The sequence below is a fragment of the Typopeltis vanoorti genome, chromosome 11, assembly GCF_054136105.1.
Source record: "Typopeltis vanoorti isolate ZY-2024b chromosome 11, IOZ_Tvanoo_1.0, whole genome shotgun sequence".
Lineage (NCBI taxonomy): Eukaryota > Metazoa > Arthropoda > Arachnida > Uropygi > Thelyphonidae > Typopeltis > Typopeltis vanoorti.
In genome coordinates, this window is record NC_143559.1 from 30319192 (window position 1) to 30342281 (window position 23090).

The following is a 23090-nucleotide window of genomic DNA, read 5'->3' on the forward strand; positions in this document are numbered from 1 at the left end:
AAGAAACGAAGTACTGAAGATGCCTATGATACTTAGGTGAAAATTTCATAGCTAAAAAATTTATTTCATGTAAATTTAAGTTTCCGTCTTTAATTATTTTACAAACTTATATACCTATATTGAAGGAATTTCCTGATCCTCAAACTCTCTATTCCCTGGCTCATAGCAACATCCCACTAAATATCCTGTCCTGCCTACTCCTATCTCACACCATATACGCTCAAAACCATCAGTGCTATTTCTCTCCAAATCATCTGCTCTGAGAGGCCACAACTCATTACTTATCATAACCAATACTCCAACACTGCATTTTCTCTTCCTAACCTGCTGAAATACACTATACCCTTCTATTTTTATTCCTGCCAGTATATCATCTTCTGTCAGTCATGTTTCACTGATCCCACTGATCACTAATCTTTGGACCAGCTGAGGCTATCAATCTCCTCGATTCATCTCATTTATTCCTGATATTCCTGGCATTTATATAAAGAGGCATTAATGAATTGTCAGTATTTCTATACCTATTATTATTCCCTCCAGAATCTATTTGACTCTACATAACATCATATATTCCCTATCTCCCAAGTGCCTATCTCCACAAGAGGTCACCCCTGCTTCCATCCACCCAGATAACTAGTTTCCTTGCAATAATACTCTCAACTTTCCCCAAGAACCATGCCTATTTCTAACATACAGCTCTCTTTTATCCTAAAATGCATTCTAAGCATCCACATAATCTAATATCTTATTGATGCTCTTCTCCTCATCTCTGCATTATCCTATCTAGGTAACACACTATCTTCCCTGTCACATGCTTCTGCCATACAACCTCAAATCTATTGCTATCCGAATCACATTATCACTCAAGTCATTTATACTCATCATCACAATCATCTCATCCACTCCTCCTTGATTAATTACTATAATCATACTCTCTATCATTCCCCCAGGCAAGAACTCCTCTAGCATTCTATTCTGCACTCCACAAATCATTGAATCTTCATAAATCACACCCTCACTACTCCACTCATTTCTTGCTCACCTGAAATCCCTCAAGCTCTCTCTCCTTGCATTCTCACTTACCTGCATTTCTCTCTCTCTCTCTCTCTCTCTTTCTCCCTTCCTAGATCCTGCACTATCTTGCTTTCCTCACCCCCAATCACACTACTTGTCTCTCTGCCAGCCTTCACCCATTTCCAACACACACCACTAATGCCGCCACTCAAATCTATGCTGATATCAATGTTGCCAAGCTCTTCCTATTTCCTGCATTTCATTGGGACATACACTTCCCAGTCTCTTACCTGCCACATTTCTAACTGCCAGGAAGCAAACATGCTACAAATTCTTGTAGTGTGTGGTGAAAAATATTGTCCTCGAATATTGAGCGATAACATACTGGCAAACAGATTTATGGCAGCTGCCATTATCATAACACAGTACAAAGACAATGACAAGATATACTAAAAGTATACTCTGAACCACAAAAACCTCAAAAAGTAAAGTATTCGCAGCCGATTATGATCTAACAGACAGAGCTCCTTGTAAATTTAGATTAATACTGTAATAATTTATATTGAAACATCAGTTTTTCAGATACCAATGCTTCTGAGGCAATAGTCATTGAAATTTAGGCAAATGCCCAAATATTACACACGTTAATCACTCTGTTATCTCACTTTCAAGAAGCCAATCATTGATTTGGTTAGCGTATCAAATGGACTTCTGGTACAGTGCCATGGAACTGTACCTTCAGTCACACAACTGAATTATGTATAAGACCAACAAACTGATATTCTGCTGTTGTCAAAAAAATTCAGGGATTACTATATACACCGCGCGGTTAACCTAGTGGCTTTGCGCTTCGCAACCACATGCCTGGGGAAGGAGTGTCCCAGGTTCGATTCCCGTTGTAGACGTGAGGAATTTGAGGATCTTCCTCAGGCATAGCCAAGTTAGCCGGTCTTGGGCGCGGTCAGTAGGGTTTTTTCCGCCAGTTTATCTGGCGTTTTTCATCCCGCAAACAGGCAAACCGGCCCCATGAACATACGCCTCTACATCAAAAATATATCTCCCCCAGCGGCAGACCAGGCGACGGGTCGGTTGGGAGTAGTACTAACAAGAAGTCGCATCTAAAAAAAGTAACACGCGGACCCTGCATGGGAAGCGGGAATAACGCGTAGTAGAAGAAGAAGAAGAATATACTGTAAAATATAAAGTATCTCTGTAGCTCAGTCAGTAGCAACAGTGTCCTTTCATTGTAAAGTGATGTTGGAATTCTAAGATATGATTAATATTTTAAGGGCTATTCAGCTGAAGGATCCCAAGGTTTCATAGAAGCTCATAGTATAAGTATTCCACCATCCCCCTTCCCCCCCCCAAAAAAAGAACTGAATAAATCAAACAAATGCAATGATAGATTGATAAGTAGAGCAAACTATGGAAACAGAATTAATACCCTATTATTAACCACTGGATCTAATAGCTAGGAAATGGAATATGTTGCGGTAGTGAGTGCAATATTCACTGGAGTCTAACACATTAGTAGCCTCCTCTATCACAATGATTAGATGTCACTAACTAGATGGTTAGAAAGACAGGGTAAAAAAATTAAATTTAAAAAAATAAATAAATAAAAAGAAAATTTTGGAAGCACATCTTAGCAGGAATGTTTAAGTAGAAATCAGATAATCTACATAACAAAGAAGAGTAATGTTCATTTCATGAATGCAAATTTCATTTTCTTTTCAGTTAAGGAAAAAATAGCACATCAAAGGACAACACGGTTTTCAAACCAAGCTTATATAATACTTATTAATGATGTTGTTCTAAATGCATAGTGCATCTTTAGCATCACACACCTCATTCTGATCCTCCACAGGTCTTTCTTGAGATTCTTCATCATCCGAACCAATGTCAGAATCTGATTCTTCCATATCACAACTAAGACTCTGATTCTTGAGAATAGGATCTTCTCCATTTAATATTTCTTTATCTTCTCCACCTCCAGGATCATTCTGTCCGTCATCACTTGTGGTAGGTGTGATGACTGGTTTTATTCTGTCTGAAGTTGGAAGCTGAGATGAGTAATCATCCTTCAAGTTTGTTTCTGCATCCTTCGAATTTGTTTCTGAGGTTGACTGGGGAGCTGTAAAAAAAAATTTCATGTTCTTACAAAATATGACTCCATCATTATATACAAGGGTTTGACAAAATAATGGAAACACTTCTTATACATACATACATATTTCTTCATTAATATGATGTTGGGCCACCTTTGAGTTTTCTGAGTTCAGTACAGCCTGAATTCTTGGAACAGACTCGATAAATTTTGAATAATTTCTGCTGGAATATTATATCATTCATCTTGAAGAACATCTTCAAATTATTTTAAAGACATGGGAAGTGGGAAACTGTTTCTTATTCTAGTTTCCAAAATTACCAGAGTGGTTCAGTAATGTTCAAATCTGGTGAATGTGCTGGCCAGGGAAGATGTTGAAGTTCACCTTTATGCTCTTCAAAATCACGACTGTACAGTCCAATATGTGTGAATAGGAGCACTGTCATCTTGGAATATTGCGCTGCTGTTTAAAAATAATGTCTGGATCACTGGATGTACCTGATTACCAAATATGTCCAAATGATCACTTGCATTAATTCTGTCATGAAGAGTAATAGTGGAACCGATACAATAACACAATACTGCTGCCCAAACAATCACAGAACTGTCCCCTTGCCTTACTATTGGAACCATGCATTCCAGATTGCGTAGGCTTCCTTAGGTGTTCTCCAAACAAACTTATCCTGATGTAGGAAACAGCATGAAAGTCACCTCATCTGACCATATCACATATGTCCAGGTTTAACTGTTGTGACACCATCTTTTATGCATCTGAGCATTCTTTTCAGTAATAAGAGGTTTAGCAACTGCAGTACTACTGTGAATATTGGATTTATGAAGCCCACATCAGACAGTTTTGTGTAAACAGGTTCTTCAAGATGAATATTCGGTTCTGCTATTATCTGTGCTGCAGGTGATATTTTGAAACAATCCTTCTCAATGTCTTATGATCTCTTTCTGTCATTTTTATTTTAATCCACTGTTCCTCTTCAATGATGTTGTCATGCCATGATCTGTGTATGCCAACATAACATTAGAAACGGTTGATCTCGATATACCTATTAATGTGACAGTTTTTGTTACTGATGCTCCAGCTAAATATGCACCAATGATTTGTTCTCTTTCAAAGTTAGACAAGTTTCCCATTTTTCAATTTTTTAACATGAATTATCACTAATGCACTTGCATGAGAACTCCAGATGTAAACAAAACAGAACAAAATGAGAATGTTCAGTGCTGCCACCACAATTTTTTTTCAATGCAGCCAACACAAAGAAATTCTATTCCTAAATATTTTAGTGTTTCCATTATTTTGTCCAACCCCTGTATATGCACTCACACTGTGCACTCAGATATGCAACATGTTTAGTTAAAAAAAAATCCCAGATTTGAAAGCCATTTTAAACACAAGGAACATTTTTTTGTGATTATTACAATTATAAACAAAGAAAGAATATGCAACAGAAGTAAACACAAAACAGAAGAGTAATCAATTGTGTACATCCTTTTGACAAAAAAAAAAAGTAAGCAAAAACAATTTAACACACAATACCTGACAAAAGTAACAAAACAAGATCTAATTTAATGGACTCTTCTTGCTATTTGGCAGGAAGGGTCCATTGAAATATTAAAAATATACATTGAATGGCCACTTTATTAGGGACATCTTTTAATAGAAAGTGGACCTTACCCTTTTGCCTTTAGAATGGCCTGTATTCTCCATGGCATTGACTAAAAATGTGTCGAAGTGTCTAAAAATGTTCCTCTGGAATATACAATGATATTGCCCAATTGTTGCAGACTGAATGGCAGAATGTTTTAATGCTACAAACTGCTCATTCCACTTAATTCCACAGATGCTCTATTGGGTTCAGGTTTGTAGACTGAGATGATCACTGAAGTAAAGGAAGCTCGCTGTCATGTTCCTTGAACCACTTCAACATGATATATGCGTTGTGGAATGGTGCACTGTCCTGGTGGAAGTACCCATTTAACAATGGATAAACAGTAGCCATGAATTGGTGAATATGATCAAAAATGATGCTAAGATAAGCTTAGGCATTGATAATAACTGAGATGACATCTCTCCCACCAGCTGGAGAGATTGACCATATGGTTTTGACTTGGAAAATGAATAGACATGCAGGAGTATCAAAGAGACGGGAACGAATGTGGAATTAAAAAGCAGGTGATTATAATAGTCTTAGACGTCAACTTGGGGAAGTTTCGTGGAGGGAGGAATTGGAAGGCCGGGATATCATTAGTGCTTGGGAAATTGTGAAGGAATATTTGTTAGCAGCAATGGTAAGCTGTATTCCACGAGTGAAGAAGAGGACATAATTTGGAGTAAAGTGGATGACAAATAATATTAAACAGGAACTGCTGGTAAGGAAGGTGAAACTGGAATATGAGAAAAGATTGGCCCTTAGATCCAAGGAAAATCCTTGGGAATTTTTTAGCTATGTGGCCAGTAGGAGGAGAAATGACTGTGGAAGAATGACATTGTGGGATAAAAATTGGAATAGAGTGACTGATGCAGAGGACATAGTGGAATTGTTCAATGAACACTTTATTGAAGTATTTCATCCTGGAGGAGTCAATTTGAATACTAGAGGGATAGGGCAGGTTCGAGGTTTAGAGGTGCAGGAGGAGAGTGTGTTCCACATACTGAGTACTCTGGACGTTAGTGAAGCTGTGGAACTGGATAGTATTTCACCACGAGTTTTGAGAGAATGTACTAAGGAAGTGACAGTGCCTTTGATCTGGCTTTTCAATGAAAGTCTGGTTGCAGGACAGGTGCCCATAGAATGGAAAGAAGGTAAGATAGTGCCATTGCATAAGGGCAGCAGCAGACTGGAAGTGTATAATTATAGGCCAGTTTGTGTGTCATAGTTAGTAAGATCTTGGAGAAATTAGTGAGGGACCGTACACAGCATTGGGCAGATGAGGGTAATGTTATCTGTGAGAGTCAACCTAGATTTGTGAAGGGTTACTCTTGTTTTAGCAATATGCTAGCCTTTTATGATAAAGTTACAAGAGCAGTAGATGAGGGAAAGGCATATACTGCCATTTTCCTAGACTTAGCAAAGGCATTTGACAGGGTGCCACATGATAAGCTGATATTCAAGTTGCAGCACATGGGTGTGGATGTCAGATTGGTCAACTGGATTCAGGATTGGCTGTCCGATAGTATCAGAGAGTTGTGTATAGTGGAGCAATATCAAAGAGGCAGAAGGTTACAAGTGGGGTTCTACAGGGCTCAGTACTGGGACCTATCTTGTTTAACCTTTATATCAATGATATTGTCCGTGGATTGCAAGGGGATATTCAGTTGTTTGCAGATGATGCGAAGCTGGGAAGGGTTACTAGTAATAGTGCAGATATGGCCCTGCAAGAGAATTTGAATAAGCTAGATAAATGGGCAAATGAATGGTGAAAAGGTGTCAGTTTAATGCACAAAATGTAAATTCTTGAGATTTGGGAAACATCGATGGGGGACACTGCATACTCTATGGGAGGAGTTAAACTAGAGGAAGTAGGGGAGATAAGAGATATGGGGTTGATGATTGATAGAAATCTGAAATTTATGGGACATATTGCAAAGGTAATGAAGGGAACACAAAGGATTGCTGCAATAATGAGAAGGACACTGACCTGCAGAGATAAAATGGTTATCATTCCATTATATAAGACTCTGATCAGACCACACTTAGACTATTGTTCTCAGATTTGGTCCCCAGGATTTGAAGGGGAAAAATTAATTGTGGAAAAGGCGGATAACAAAAGATGGTGTCAGGACTGTACAATTTTAGTTATGAGGATTGGCTGAGGGAGTGTGGACTGCAGAGTTTGGTGGATAGAAGAAGAAGGGGTGATATGATTGAGACTTTAAACTGTTGAGAGGTGGTTACAGGGTTGACACTGGGGAGTTCTTTCGCTTGGTTGAACAGTGGGAAGGAGTCAAGACAAGGGGCCATCCCTGGAAGTTACAAAAGGAAACCGAGAGAAAGAGGGTGAGGAGTGGTTTCTTTGCATGGAGGGTGGTTGAACCATGGAATGCATTGCCTGATGGAATAGTGAGAGCAAGAAAAGTCAAAGCATTTAAGGAGTGGTATGATAGACTTTGTGTTTCCTAGCAGGGACCTCCCTCGATGAATCTTGATAGACTTGTGTTTCTTAGAAAGGGCCTCCCACGATGAGTCTTTTGACTCGATGGTGACCTGAATAATAATAATAATAATAATAACAAAGAAAAAATTCCCCACATCATTATACCCCTGCCACCAGCCTGAAATGCTGCTATTTGGCAGGAAGGGTCCATGACCTCATTGTTGCTGCCATACTCTAGTTCTGCAAATCGTTATGATATTGTACAAACCATAACTTGTCAGACACCATGCAACATTTTTCCAGTCATCAGCTGTCTAGTGTTAGTAATTATGTTCCCACTGAAGCTTTTTCTTTTTCTTAGATGAATGCTTTGCCATATAGGATGGTCATTTACACCTGTGCCCCATCTTTGACAGTGCGCAATGAACTGTGCCCTCCAAGATGATGTTGTGCATAGCTGGAATTTGACTGGTTGTGTCCCATACTTCACAATTGTTGTCTTTCTTCTCTGACTTCATGCATCAATTAGCTGTTTCTCTCCACAGGACTGCCATTGGCTGAAAGTTGTTGAATTAAGTAAAGGTGTATTAAGTAAGGTGTATTATTGCTGTGTTGGTCAGCTGAGTGATTGCGATATCAACTCTCCAACAAGCAGGCTATGAATTCAAATCCCACTGTGGACATGATTTTTAGTGAATGCCTTTACATGGTAGATGAATTTTCTCGCCTAATTTGAGACTACCATCCTATTTATTGGAAACCTGAATGGATTATATAATCATTAGCCACCTGTAAGTATACTAAAACTAACATAATATATATTCTAACAGGTATTCATGGGTGGGATTCACATTAAAAAAATTAAACTCGGGAAGGGTTGAAGCAGTGCCATGGCACAGAGGAGGCTACAAGATAAGGATTTAGCATTGCATGGGAAATTGCCGAGGAGTGTTTAAAGGATGTGGTATCACACTGTACACTTAGAGTTAGCAGAAAAAATCAGGTAGGAATTAGATAGGTGAATAAAATCATTAAACAAGAGCCCCCCGCCAAAAAGAGAGAGAGAGAGAAAGATAGAAAATTATAAGGCAGTATATAAGGAAAAAGACTGATCAGCAAGCTCATGAGATCTACAAAGTACAAACAGAGAGGAGGACAAGTAACATGATAAGGAATGCAGAATTAGATGGTCAGAGGAAATTAGCTGAGCAAGCCAAAGAAAATCCCATAGTCATTTAGCAGTGTGATAAGTAAAAGGAAGACTGCATATGGAATAATGCAGTCAAAGAATCAATGCTTCAAAGAATCAAGACAGTAAGGAGTGACAAAAGCAGAAGAAATAGTTCAATTATTGAGTGATCACTTTGTAAGTGTTATCATCTAGGTAGTGATACTGCAGTGATAGATGCGATAGAGACTGGTGTGAGAAAAGAAATATATGAACTGAAGATATTGCAGAATTTTAAAGGAAATAATACATTTCATGGGATTAAATGTAATATCAGCCTATATATTATGAGAATTGGCAGCGCTTCCGACCATGCTGTTTAATCTAACTCTCAGCTTTCAGCAAATAAAGAAGGTCCCAAAACAGAAGTATCTAATTGTAGACAAATTTCAGTGTGTCAAGAGTGATAATTAAGATATTGGAGAAGTTAGTCAAAGACAAAATTCACAACTGAGGAGAATAAACAGGTTAGTATATTGATAGGATGTTGTTATAGGCCAGGGAATGCAGAGAATACTGATTTAGGCAAATTAGTTAGGCATGTAAAAAGAAGGTGATATTACAGGAATATAGAATGGAAGGAGGAGATAGCATACAGGGAACAAAGAGTGTTAGTTTGTTGAATTTCTGAGAGATAAAGGCATGCAACTGAAGTGACTAGAGGCTTTAATGTTTTGGATTTGGTGATAACATCACAAGAGTTGTTAATGAGGTATTAACACTGCCACCAGTTGGTTGAGAGTGATCATGAGGTGATCACTTATTTGGGAAGTGATGAAACAAGAAAAGGTCACTGCCAAAAATGGATACATATGGAAGTATAAAGCAGGTGATTATAGGAAGCTCTGTAGTCAGTTAGCATCAGTACGTTGGGTAGATGAGCTAAGCGAAAAAGATGTTGACAATGCATGAAAACTAATAAGGCAGTATCTGACAAAAGCAATATATGACTGCATACCGAGGGATAGGTGAGTAAACAGAGTGGGAGTGAAATGGATGAACAGCGAAATCAAGCAAGTTGTGCTGGAAAAGAAAATGTTATGGAGGAGGTACAAGACAGTTGGTGGCGATCATGAAGAGTATAAGGTGCAGGCTAGAAAGGTGACGAGCATGGTGAAGAAAGAAAAGGTGTGGTATGAGAGGAGATTGGCTGGTCAGGCCAAGGTTAACTCAAGGGAATTTTTCTGCTACATGGCAAGCAAGATGAAGAATAATTATGGCAGACTAACATTGGTGGATAGTAATGGCAGCAGACTAACAGCTGCAAAGGATATAGTGAAATTATTGAACGGGCACTTTATTAGCGCATATCACACTGGTATAAATTATCCAGTACAATATATAAAAGAGAGGCAAGTATTAGGAGAATTGGAAGTGAAAGAAAAAACAGAGGTGTATCAGATGTTGGTTGGGTTAGATGTGAATAAGGTTGTGGGAATGGATGAGATATCACCAGGTATGCTTAAGTAATGTGCACCACAGTTGGTTATGCCTTGACCTGGTTATTTAAAGAAAGTCTTGCACTAGATAGGGTTCCAAAGGAGTGGAAAGAGTGCAAAATAGTACCACTCCACAAGAAGCATGGTTCTAAGACAGACGTCTCCAACTATAGGCCAGTCTGTATAACTGCAGTTGTGGTCAATGTGTCAGAGAGATTGGAAAAGAATAGAATACAGAATTGGGTTAATGGACATGGCATTCTCTATGATGGTCAGCATGGATTTGTAAAGAGTAGGTCCTGTTTCAGTAATTTACTTGCATTTTAAGGTTACAAGCATGTTAGATAAGGAAGAATCGTATACAGTGATACTCTTAGATTTTGCAAAAGCATTTGATAGATTACCACATGATAATTTGGTGTACAAGCTGCAGAGAATGGGAATAGACAGTATAAAAGGGGGTGTGAGAAGTAGATGTTTTACATGGAGAATTGTCAGTGAATGGATGCATTACCAGAATATGTTGTTAATGCAAGGAGTGTTAAGGACTTTAAGATTCTGTATGATAAATATGTTGTCAGTTGAATGAGGCTCCCACAATGAGTCTGTCGACTCTATGGAGGGTGTAATAATAATAATAATAATAATTTACTTATTTTCTATAATGAAGTGGCAGTTGAGATGGACAAAGGAAATGGCCACACTATTATAATACTAATCTCAAATGGTAAGTAAATGACTCTTAACTCAGAAACGAGAAACTATGTATCATTCATATTTTTCGTATTGAATGGGATTCAAACTAAGTCCTTCCAGTCAAAAGACAAAGAAGCCATTCTTCTCTCTGCACCACACAATAACTGAAAAGCAAGAGAGATAAGATTAATGCCAATCTTTATAAATTGATCAATTATTATTAAATAACTGGAATCTTACCTCTGGGATAATACTTTTTCTTCTTATTTTTTATTATTATTTTTTTCATAAGCTGTTTAGGAGAAGGCAGTAATTGTCCGGGTTTAAGCTAAAAAGATAATGAAATAAAACCAAATATGAATTTACAATAATTAAAATTTTATTATTATTATTATTATTACTATTACTACTGCATTGGAACCTCCATGGAATCCAAACACTTTGTAGGAGACCCCAATATCCACATGATATCTCTCATGCCTCTACTTGAAAGCAATCGCATATAAAGCACTCAAACTAGATTCTAGAAAATCCAAATCCATTCCACTCATTCACCATACCCAAAGTAAAAAGATCTAGTCCTCTCACCTTGCTAAGCATATTGCTAACCACTTGGCTGCATGGACAGAATCCCTGCATGGAATTCTGTCCATGCAGCCAAGTGCTGAATCAAAGTTTCCTCTGCATCAATCCTATTAAATTCCCTTTACCTTCTTTATCTCTGCTTGTTAGTGTCTTTAATAACTAGGTAATACTGTGTAATCACTACCTTGGCCACCTTTGCAATATGCTCTCTGATCTTCAAATTCCTGTCCACCAGCAACTCCAAATCCCTAGATTCATCAATATTCTGGAGTACAGTTCCATTAATATAGTGCAAAGCTTGCAATTGTTTCATCCCAAAATGCACTTAAAACTGGCATCCATTACCTTTTGACAATGAAATAAAACCATTAAAAAATTTTAAAAAAATAAAAAATAATAAAACAATGAAACAGCCTGTTTACATTGTCTTGCAAGCTCTCTACTACATCTCTACTTCATTAACCATTATGGTACCCAATTTTGACACAGCAGCACAGAATGAACATTATTATTATTATTATTCAGGCCTCCATGGAGTCAAAAGACTCATCATGGGAGGTCCCCCCTAAGAAACACAAAGTCTATCAAGACTCATCGAGGGGAGGTCCCCCCCCTAAGAAACACAAAGTCTATCATACCACTCCTTGACCTCATTGACCGTTCTCACTCTCACCACTCCATCAGGCAATGCATTCCATGGTTCAACCACCCTCCATGCAAAGAAACCACTCCTCACCCTCTTTCTCACAGTTTCCTTTCATAACTTCCAGGGATGGCCTCTTGTCATCACTCCCTCCTGCTGTTCAACCAAGCGAAAGAACTCCCCATAATGTAATATCCAAAGTCTATCCAATTCTTACTGGAAAAATATTATTGATAAAATGGCCTATCACCATATTATTAAATACTCCAGATAAGAGATAGTTGTAGAAAGTTTTACCAATGAGTAAAACATGTTCTATTTTTTAAATGACAAGAAATTATATTCTTTTTAATCCTTTACCCAAGTAGACTAAATGTAAAGATACATTGTGCAAACTTTTCCTGTATACAACTTGTATATAAGAAACATAGGACTTCTGCACTGATTTCGCCTTAGTATCTTTGTGGGTCTGGCTCCCACTAATGAGGACTCAATAAAGGATTTTTCAACTGAATGTGAGTTAGCCATTCTCAAACGGAGGTAGCAGGGTTTTCATTCTCAGAAACTCAAGTTTTTCATCCTGCATACAGACAAATCAGCCTTCAGAACACACGCAATTTACAGACAAAACATACTGTTGTTGGTGATGATGGGCGTTGATGGTAGTAGTGTTGTAGTAGGAGAAATAAGCAGCAGTGGAGAAGATGAGATGTATTTACCGAAGTAAAATAGAGAGTCATCCTGCAATGAGTCCTTGGACTCCCCGGAGGTATCTCATAATAATAACAAAAGGTCAAACCAAGTCTGGATAGTAATTATTTTATATAATAGTAATTTCAGTAACACACCTGAAAGGAAATGTGCTTTACATTGAGATACTGAGGCAGTTGATATTACATATAAGCAGACTAGTTGTGAAGATACTTCAAGTGCAAACTTATTTGCATACATTTGAATAAAGGGTTAAAACAAGATTTCTTGCTATTTATAATATAATGCCAGAACCTTTTTTTTTTTTTTTTCCTTCTCCTCCACCACCTCTTCTGCAAGTTATATCCTCCAACCAATTTTTACCCAATTTGAAATATAGCTGTTTCTTATATAGCTAAATGTCCTCTTGAAGACCCAACTAAAGACTAAAATAAAAATAAATAAATAAATAAAAATAAAAAACTTCTCTGCAGTCACCTATATAGGTTCCTTTCCTTCATTATTATACAGTGATCAGCAATCATTATGATAAAATTATGAAGATTCCTATGTTGGAACAATAAATTTAATTTAACATAAACTAAACCTGAACATAGATTTATAGATTTATATTTATTTATATAGACATCGATTTATATAACTCATCAGTGAAATTGAAAATTGAAAACCAGAATGCACTTCCAGGCAGTATATTTGTCACTATTTACCTTATGAGAGTGTTAATAATGATAACTAGTTTCTTTGTTGAATATATATTAGCTGGTATGTGTAGGCATAAGCCTACACACACACACACACACACAAACTTGCCACTCAACACAGAAGAAGTAGGTGTCATTAATCATTATCAGAGAGAGCAGTAATAATTTTCAAAATGAGCAAGCTAGTAAGCAAGAATCCCAAGTCATCAGCAATACAACAGCTATAGCAAAAATACAAACAATCAAATTCTTCACAAGGTTGCAAGTATGAATGAAAATGGATTATAGTTAAATCACTGCCATTTCCAGGGTCGTACTTACGCTTTTCCCAAGGTGCTAGACTGCTCTAGGACCCCCCTTTTCTTTTGTTTTTTGGATCCCGTAAATTGGTCCTAATTTTTTGGGTCCTCAGCTAGAGCCATGTGTGCCTGTGCCTAAGTATGGCCCTAGTTATTTCTATTTTAAAGGGATACCAGGAAAAAAAATAAACAGAATGCTGCATAAATCATTTATTAGTACAATATCAAAATGCTACTTTAAAATCCAAATTAAATTAAAGAATGCATTCAACTCTTCCAAGAATCATTCCATCCCCAGTACCAAACTGAATGGATGTGTAACTTGACCCACACAGGTGAAACAAGAGCACAATTCTAATCTGGAAAAAATAAAAAAATAAATAAATTCAGTCTTTCTGATAATGCCCTGGATACTCTCCTCATAACAGATTGGAAAAGCACCTGTTCCTTACATTATACCAAAAGATAGTATGAACACGACTTTAAAGAAATCTGTCAAATTCTAAATTAACCACTCCAACCTCAACAGCAATGATGATCTAAAAATCTCAGGAAGAAGGAAAGCATACATTAACTCACGTAACTTCTGTTTTAAGTAGGTCACAAATAAATAGGGCTTTAGATCTCCAGCAAGGCCCAACTCCAGGACTCTAGACACTAATTAATAACAACCTCACCACCTGTTTTGGATGCAAATATCTTACAATAATTAGGCCACCAATAATGCTGCTTTAACTGATGTTTTTAATTAGTAGATATTTGTTTTTAGGTATAACTATCCAAACAACCATATGGATAAAATATATCAATTAACATGTTTCATATCAATGCTATTTTAATAGTATAGAAATGTTAAGTTTCAATAGGCACTTTACATCCATACAATTACAGACATGTAAACATGTCATGGCCAATAAGGGGGTTAAGCCAATGCAGATAATTTGGTTAGCTAAGTCTCAAATTGGCAGCCCAGCCATATTCATTCAACATCCAGTGGATACCTGCCAACAGGAAGCATTGTGCAAAGGTGAGGATTCAACATTAGGTCAGAAGCCCCCAGTTGGTTCTCTGCATTCCTCAAAGAGGGATGTCTGGTAGTCTTCTCCAGTTATCTAAGAACCTCATGACTGAAACTGTTCTTCAACTATATTTAAATAAAAGAAGGACCCCAGCAAATATATATATATTAAAAAAAATCTTTAGTAATTCGTTATAACAGTGTTTCCTAGAAAGAGAGAGAGAGAGAGAGAGTATCATCTATTATTACTATTATTTCATGGTTCATTGTATATATATATGTCCTTAGACCTTAGGGCCTCCTTCGATGAGTCTAAGGACTCATCGAAGGAGGCCCTAAACATTATGCCAAGCATTATCCTACATTTGCAAATATCTGTCATACTTTGCTTTAAACTCATTCACAGTCAAGGTACCCGATAACAGACTCTGGCAACCTATTCCACTCATTCACCACTCTCCAAGTAAAAAAAATCTAGTCCTCACACCCGCTAATTACATTCTTACTCTGTTTCTAAGGGTGGCCTCTAGGTATCCTACCACCAGACCTCTTCGGAAAAATTTCCTCTGTATTAATCTTGTAAAAACTCTTCAGTAATTTATATTTCTCAATCATATCACAACCTTTTCTGCCTGTCAACCAATTTCTGTAACTCACAAATCTTCAACCTGTCCTCAAAAGATTCATTCCATCTTGGTCACTTGCCTCTGGATCCTCTCCACCTCTTCTTCATCCCCCCCCCCCCCTCTTTATAGCACAGTATTCAAGATGGAGTCTCACCAAGGTACTATAAAGAGAAGAGTTATAATAACCTGCTGATCTCTGCTCACCAGGTTGTTGTTTAGTAACCAAATAATTTGATGAGCAGTTTTATCCACTTTTGCAATATGCCCCAACTCCCTTTCATTAACACCTCCAATCGCTGGCTTCATCTATTTCCTGAAGTATAGTTCCATCAATATGGCACACATTTAGTAATCTTTTCATCCCAAAATGCATAATCTTACACTTTGAATTAAACCTTATACCTTACATTTAAATGGCATCCATTCTCCTTTGCCCATACTGCCAGTCTATTTAAATCGTTCTGCAAACTTTTAACATATTTACTACTGCTCTACCCAATTTTGCATCATCAGCAAACAACTGAATAGCTCCTCTCAGATTATTTTGTATACTATTCATGTACAAATTAAATAGTGGTGGCCCAAAAACAGAGCCCTGTGGCATGCCACTACTCACAGGTCTTCTACTTAACTCTATTCCAAAATAAACTACTGTCTGGTATTTTTCAATCAATCACCTTCTTATTCACTTCAGCTTCCTATTTATTTCCCATTTTCTGCAATTTATTTATCAGATTTCATGGAGTATCCTGGCAATAGTCTTCACCAAATCCAGCAGTATCACTATATATACCATTACCTTTATCCAACTCAGCAGTCACTGTACTGTAAAAGGTGACTAAATTACCAGGGATGACCTTCCCTTCACAAGACAATCTGGTCCCCACCCATATATAGCGTCCCATTCCTGTCTAACCAATTCCTGGATTTTTCCTTTACCAACATCTCCAATACCTTGGCTACGACTCCTGATATGCTGATGGGTCGATAAATTGCTTCCTATCTCGGAGATTCTTCCCCCCCCCCCCCGGACCCCCAACCTAGAGCCGAGTCTAAATTAAACAATATGGTCATAGGCACTTCCAATTCAACAGCATCTTCTTGTAATACTTGAGCTGGTATACCATCTAATCCCATAGCACAATATCCTATGTACTTCTAGTTCATTTACTTCTATTTCTATATAAGCCTTTGCCTCTTTTGTTACTACAATATCTCCACCTGGATGATATGCTCTTGTGAGGTGTTTAGTTAATAATTCGACTATTTCATCTGATTCAGTTACCTCATTACCATCACATTCATTAAAATTATTCTGCCATAAACATTCTTCCTTTTACTTGCAGCATACCAAAATTACTCTTTCAGATTACTGTTGGCTTGTACTGTTAATTTCCTCTTATACTCTGATTTTGCCTTCCTTATCAGACTGATTAGCCTTCTGGCTTGTGCTCTGTACTCCTCATTTGCCTACTGGTCACCTTTCTCCTTGAATTCCCTCTGCAGATTTTTTGTCTTTTGGAGCTCCTTCTTAATGATAGTATTCATCCATTTAACTCCCACTTGATATATTCTCCTGACTCTAGTTATATAATTTGCTACTACTTCCCTCCAACACTCCTTTACCACCTATGTACTATCAACATCCAGGCCTTGCAGTTTCTCATGCCATGACACTGCTCCGAGCAATCTCTTAAGTTTGTCATACTTACCAGGCCTGTAATTCCACATACAGGTCCTCTTAACTGAATTTCCACACATTTAGCCACCGTCCAGGTCAACATCATATGATCATTTTTGCCAATTGGTGGCAATGTGGTCATTTGGTTATAGATAAATTCTCTGATGCAATTACTAGCTCTAGATGCAAAGTTGGGGAAAAAACATTAGGAATGATGCAGATGTACTGGTGTTTCAGAGCAATTTGAATAGACCGGCTATGTGGACAGACAAGTGGAGATGTCAATTCAACAGCAGTAAATGTAAGGTTTTATGTTTTGAATCTCAGAAATATAATGCTGTGTATTCATATTGGAGGTGAAGGATCTTGAGATATTGGTGGATAGAGATTTGAAGTTCAAAGGACATATTGCAAAAGTGATAAAAGCAGCACAAAAAATGCCAGTATACTAAGAAAAACATTGACAAGTAGAGATATGTGGTCATTCCACTGCAGAAGGTTTTGATTAGCATATATCTGGACTACTGCACACAGATTCGATTGCCTATGTTTCTAGGTCAGAAGGAAGCTTTGGAAAAAAGTTCACAGGTTTTTAACAAAAGCAGTATTGGGTTTTATGGAATGCTAACTATAAATACAGATTGAGGGAATGTAATTTGCGACTCTGGTAAATAGATGGAGGAGGAGTAATATGATTGAGACATAAGAGGACTTATCATATGGATACCCAAGATATTTTTCAAAGGCTTGAAAGGAGGGAAGGAAATAGATAAGCGGTCATTCTTGGAAATTGTATAAAAGTGTAGTGCATAAGAGAGTGAGGCATTACATTTTTGCATGGAGAGTAGTTGGGGAGCGGAATGTTTTGAAGAATAAGGCAGTGGGCGCACAAATATTGAGCCAATTTAAGATGAGGTATGATAGACATTATTTCTGTTAGAATGCATCTTACTATTGTCTCCCTCAATGAGCATTTTGACTACAAGAGGTGTTTATATAAATAATAATAATAACAACAACAACACTCTCAAACCCTACTTACATCTATTTACCAGAGTAGAGACTCTGGTAAATAGATGGAGGAGGAGTAATACGATTGAGACATAAGAGGACTTATCATATAGATACCCAAGATATTTTTCAAAGGCTTGAAAGGAGGGAAGGAAATAGATAAGCGGTCATTCTTGGAAATTGTATAAAAGTGTAGTGCATAAGAGAGTGAGGCATTACATTTTTGCATGGAGAGTAGTTGGGGAGCGGAATGTTTTGAAGAATAAGGCGGTGGGCGCACAAATATTGAGCCAATTTAAGATGAGGTATGATAGACATTATTTCTGTTAGAATGCATCTTACTATTGTCTCCCTCAATGAGCATTTTGACTACAAGAGGTGTTTATATAAATAATAATAATAACAACAACAACACTCTCAAACCCTACTTACATTCCATCACATGCTGCCTCACAGTAATTATTTCTTAGCAATTGCATAAATTCCATTTCTTTCCTCCCATGTATCGTTTCTTCCTTCCAATCTAGTGGGTCAAGCGCTACGAATGTGCTTTGAAGAGCTCCTGATTCAGATAAGTTTTACTAGGAATAATTAAGTATATATGCGTAATTGTTTAAGTAAGAGCGGCTGTAAACGTTGTACGCTACCGATATTATTAGTGTGGGGTTTTTTTTTCTTGCTTAAACTAAATACGAAAACGTTAATATTAGACCTAGTAACCTGCAGAGAAAAAAAATGGCGGCTGCATTGTCATTCCATGATTTTAATTTGGATTTCAGTAGGTTCGTTAAGTGTGAGGTCTGTTATATGTATTCCTTCGATTACATAAATGATTTGTGGATGTTTAGTGCAGATGGAAGAAGGGTGTGTGCGAAATGTGACCTGAACGAGGAATTGATGAATGCGAATATGAAGTTGATGACAGAAAGTGCTAGTACCGATTGTGTCGTGAGTGCACGTTTGAAAGAGAATGGCGAGAAAGACAGGCGAAAAAATGTTAAAAAATCAGGAAAAAAGAAAAAAAAGCGATTTGACAACCGTAACGGATGTTAAAAGGGACGAAAGTGAGGCGGAAAGAAACGAAATTGAGAGAACAAATGAAAGTAGAAATGGCGTGGTGCAGAAACCGCAAGTAAAAAAAATCGAAAGAATGAATGATAGCGAAAAAAGAATGACTGATGGCGAAAGTTGGACGCATGTTGGAACGAAAGTACTGAACCAAAGAAAGATGAATGACAGTAAAAGTGAGAAGAATGATAGCGAAAGTTGGACACATGTTAGTCTGAAAGTACGGAAACAAAGAAAGATATGTGAGAGTGAAAGTGAGAAGAATGACAGTGAAAGTTGGACGTATGTTGGACCGAAAGTACGGAAACAAAGAAGGATGAATGAGAGGGAAAGTGAGAAGAGAGGGTCGAGAGTTAGAAAGTTAGAAAGATTTCATGATAGAGTGAATGTGTCGCGAGGTTCAGAAGGTGAATTGGATTGGATGAAGCAAGAAATGAAATGGATGCGGAATGAAATTAAGAGAATGCAGGTCAAAACTATTAAAATAAATCATGATGGCATGAAAGAGTTAACAAAAGATGAGCGAGTGGCGTTGTATGGCGACTCCATTATTAAAGGTGTGCTAGAGGATAAAATGCACAAGGTATGTTTTCCAGGCGGTAAAATGAGTAGAGTGATTGAGGCATTGAACATGAGGCAGGAACGAGCAAAAGAGTTAATTGCATTAATTGGAACAAATGATTTGAGAGAGAACAAACAGCATGTCAAAATGAATGTCAGGAGACTGCTTGGAAAGATAAAGGAGAATAGTGTGACAGGAAGGGTGGTCAGTGTGTTGCCTAGGTATGATTGTGGTGAAATGAGGCGGAGAGCAAGGATTATGAATGATATTCTGGCTGAAATGTGTGAGGAGATGGGAGTACAGTTTGTTAATGTGTGGAATGAGTTTGAGGGACGAAGTGAGCTGTATGGGAGCGATGGACTGCATTTGAGTGGTTATGGTGTGAGTCGCTTGGAGAGACTGCTGCTGGAAGGTAGAGAAGTGAATAGAGAGAATGAATCAGATCAAGAGGGGAGTGATGTGGAAGAGCAGGAGAGTAAGACAGGAGAGATTGAAGGAGTGGAAATGAATGTGGAAGTGAGTGGTATGAGTATAGATAATGAGAGAATGGGTGTGCAAGAGGAGCAGGGAAACGGGGAGGCTCAGGGTGGACAGGGATACACAGCGTGAGAAAGGTGGATGCTCCAAGAGGAGGTGAGAGAATGTGTAGGCAGGAAAGTAATGGGATGATCAGGGATCAAAAGGAAACAGATGGAATTGCAAAGGGTTCTAAAATGAAGAAGCAGAAAGGGAAATGGCCCCAGTCCAGCATGGAGAGATCACATCGAGTGAGTGGTATCAGTGGAACTAGCTGTAGATCCAGAAATGAGTTGTTGTGTTTGTATACCAATGCTAGAAGTATAAGAAACAAGGCGGATGAAATGGTTGCACTAATTGCGTCTGTGCACCCAGAGATTGTCGGAATAAGTCAGACATGGTTAGATGAGGATGACATCCTGACAGGAATAGAGATGGAAAGGTATGATGTGTTTCGTGAGGATAGAAGGGGTAAAAAGGGAGGGGGAGTGCTATTGATGATAGAGAAAGAGTTATGTCCATACAAGGTAGAGATGCAAGGGGGAAATGGGGCCAGTGGTTTTGAGGCAGTATGGTGTGAGATAGAGGTGAATAGAATCAAATACTTGGTGGGATGTTGTTATAGACCTGGTAATGTGGATGGTGGTGATAGTGAAATGTATAGTCAAATAAGCCAAGCAAATAAGAAAAGGGTGATCATTATGGGTGATTTTAATTACGGCAATATAGACTGGAATGAAGAGATAGCAACTGGAAGTAAAGAAAATGAGTTTCTTGAGTTTTTGAGGGATAACTACCTCAGACAGTATGTAACAGAGGGCACAAGAGGATTAAGGGTCTTGGATTTGGTCATCTCATCGGAGGATGTAATTATCAATGAGGTATCAAATCATCCACCAATTGGTGAAAGTGACCATGAGGTGATTACTTGGGTGGTTGCCAGCAGTGCAAGGACCCCTGTGAAAAAAGGGTATATGTGGAACTACAAGGGGGGTGATTATGAAGAGCTCAGGAGACAGCTTGCAGGTGTAGCATGGAATGAGGAGTTAGCTGGAAAAGAGATCAATGCAGCTTGGGGGATTTTCAAAAAATATTTAGTGGATGCAATGTCTAAATGTATACCACGGGTGAGAAGGTTAAATAAGTTAGGTGTGAGATGGATGAATAAAGAGATTAAGCATGCAATACAGAGAAAAAGGGCATTGTGGAGGCAGCATAAGAGAAGTGGAAGTAACCAATTTCATGAGTTCTACAAAGACCAGGCAAGGAGAGTGACTTGGTTGGTGAGAGTAGCTAAAGAGAGGTATGAACAGCAGTTAGCTAATGAAGCTAAAAAGAATCCTAGGGAGTTCTTTCGATATGTAGCCAGCAAAAGAAAGAATGATTATGGAGGGATGACATTGATTGGAGGAAATGGTATAAAGACAGCTGTTGCAGAATGTGTGGTGGAGATACTTAATGAGCAGTTCATAAAGATCTTTCAATCTTGTGAATGTGACTTCATGGAGAGATTAAGAGCAGTTGATGATGGGGAGGAGAGACTGACTGTAAGTGAGCAAGAGGTGTTTGGGGAGTTGAGTAAACTAGATGTAAATAAGGCTGTGGGACTTGATAATATATCACCGCGTATTCTGAAGGAATGTGCCAGAGAGTTGACACCTGCCTTGACATATTTTTTTAATACGAGTCTTGCACTTGGTCAAGTCCCTAAGGAGTGGAAGGAGGGCAAGATTGTGCCACTTCATAAAGGAGGTGATCGAACTCAAGCATCAAACTATAGGCCTGTCTGTGTGTCGGGTGTTGTGGTTAAGTTGTTGGAGAAGCTTGTGAGAACTAGAATCCAGAGTTGGGTTGACAACAATGGTATAATCTTTGATGGACAGCATGGATTTGCTAAAGGGAGGTCGTGTTTTAGTAATCTACTTACTTATTACAATAAAGTGACTGCTTCCTTGGACAGAGGAGAAGGATACACAGTAATATACTTGGATTTCGCAAAAGCTTTTGATAGAGTGCCTCATGATAAGTTGACAGTCAAACTAGAGCAGATGGGGTTGGATATTAGATTAGTGCATTGGATTGGAGACTGGCTATCTGATAGGTATCAACAAGTTGTGTATGGGGGTGCAATATCCAGGAAAAGGAAAGTCACTAGTGGAGTGCCTCAGGAATCTGTTTTAGGGCCATTACTATTTAACTTGTATATTAATGATATTGGCGAAGATTTGGATGGAGATATTCAGTTGTTTGCAGATGATGCAAAGTTGGGACGAACCATAAAGAGTAGTGAAGATGTTGTGGCCTTGCAAGAAGACTTGAATAAATTGATTGATTGGGCAAGCAAATGGGGATGTGAGTTCAATGTTGCAAAATGTAAGGTTTTAAAATTTGGAAAACAAAGATGGGATGCAGAATTTATGCTTGGTAAGAATATATTGTTGGAAGTAGAGGAAATAAGAGATCTGGGAGTGATAGTGGATAAGGATCTAAAATTTAGGGGTCACATCGCCAAAATTGTGAAGACAACACAAAGACTTCTGGGAATGATGAGGAGGACACTGACGTGTAGAAGTAGGGAGATTCTTGTTCCATTGTATAAGGCTTTGATTAGGCCACACATGGACTATTGTGCCCAGATTTGGTCACCTGGTTTTCAGAAGGATGAAGAGATGTTGGAAAGGGTCCAAAGGCGACTGACTAAGGTAGTTTCTGACCTCTGGAATGTCGAGTATGAGGAAAGATTGAAAAGATGTAATTTGCAGAGACTAGTGGAGAGAAGGAAGAGGGGAGATATGATAGAGACCTACAAGTTGGTAAGGGGTTGCTATAGGATCAATGGTGGAGAAGTTCTACAGAGAATAGTGGGAGATCAGGGGAGAACCAGAGGTCATCCCTGGAAACTGTATAAAGAGGGTGTGAGTAGGGGAGTGAGAGGCAGGTTTTTTTCGTGCAGAGTTGTGAATGATTGGAATGCCTTGCCTGAGAGTGTGGTGTCTGCAAGGAGTTTGAATGTGTTTAAGACCCGATATGATGAGATGTGTGTGAGATAAAAGGACCTCCTAGATGAGTCTTTGA

General features: G+C 38.2%; 1 protein-coding gene across 3 annotated transcripts in view; it reads right to left on the minus strand.

Annotated features, from left to right (window-relative positions):
- Positions 1 to 23090, minus strand: part of LOC150101407 (1-phosphatidylinositol 4,5-bisphosphate phosphodiesterase classes I and II-like) — a 965056-nt gene that overhangs the window by 390203 nt on the left and 551763 nt on the right. For all 3 annotated transcript variants that reach the window (XM_090400893.1, XM_090400892.1, XM_090400891.1), the window contains 2 exons: positions 10835 to 10922; positions 2862 to 3148 (listed from right to left, as the gene is read on the minus strand). In XM_090400893.1, the coding sequence (XP_090257019.1) occupies positions 2862 to 3148; positions 10835 to 10922 (375 nt within the window). The remainder of the gene's footprint in view (positions 1 to 2861; positions 3149 to 10834; positions 10923 to 23090) is intronic.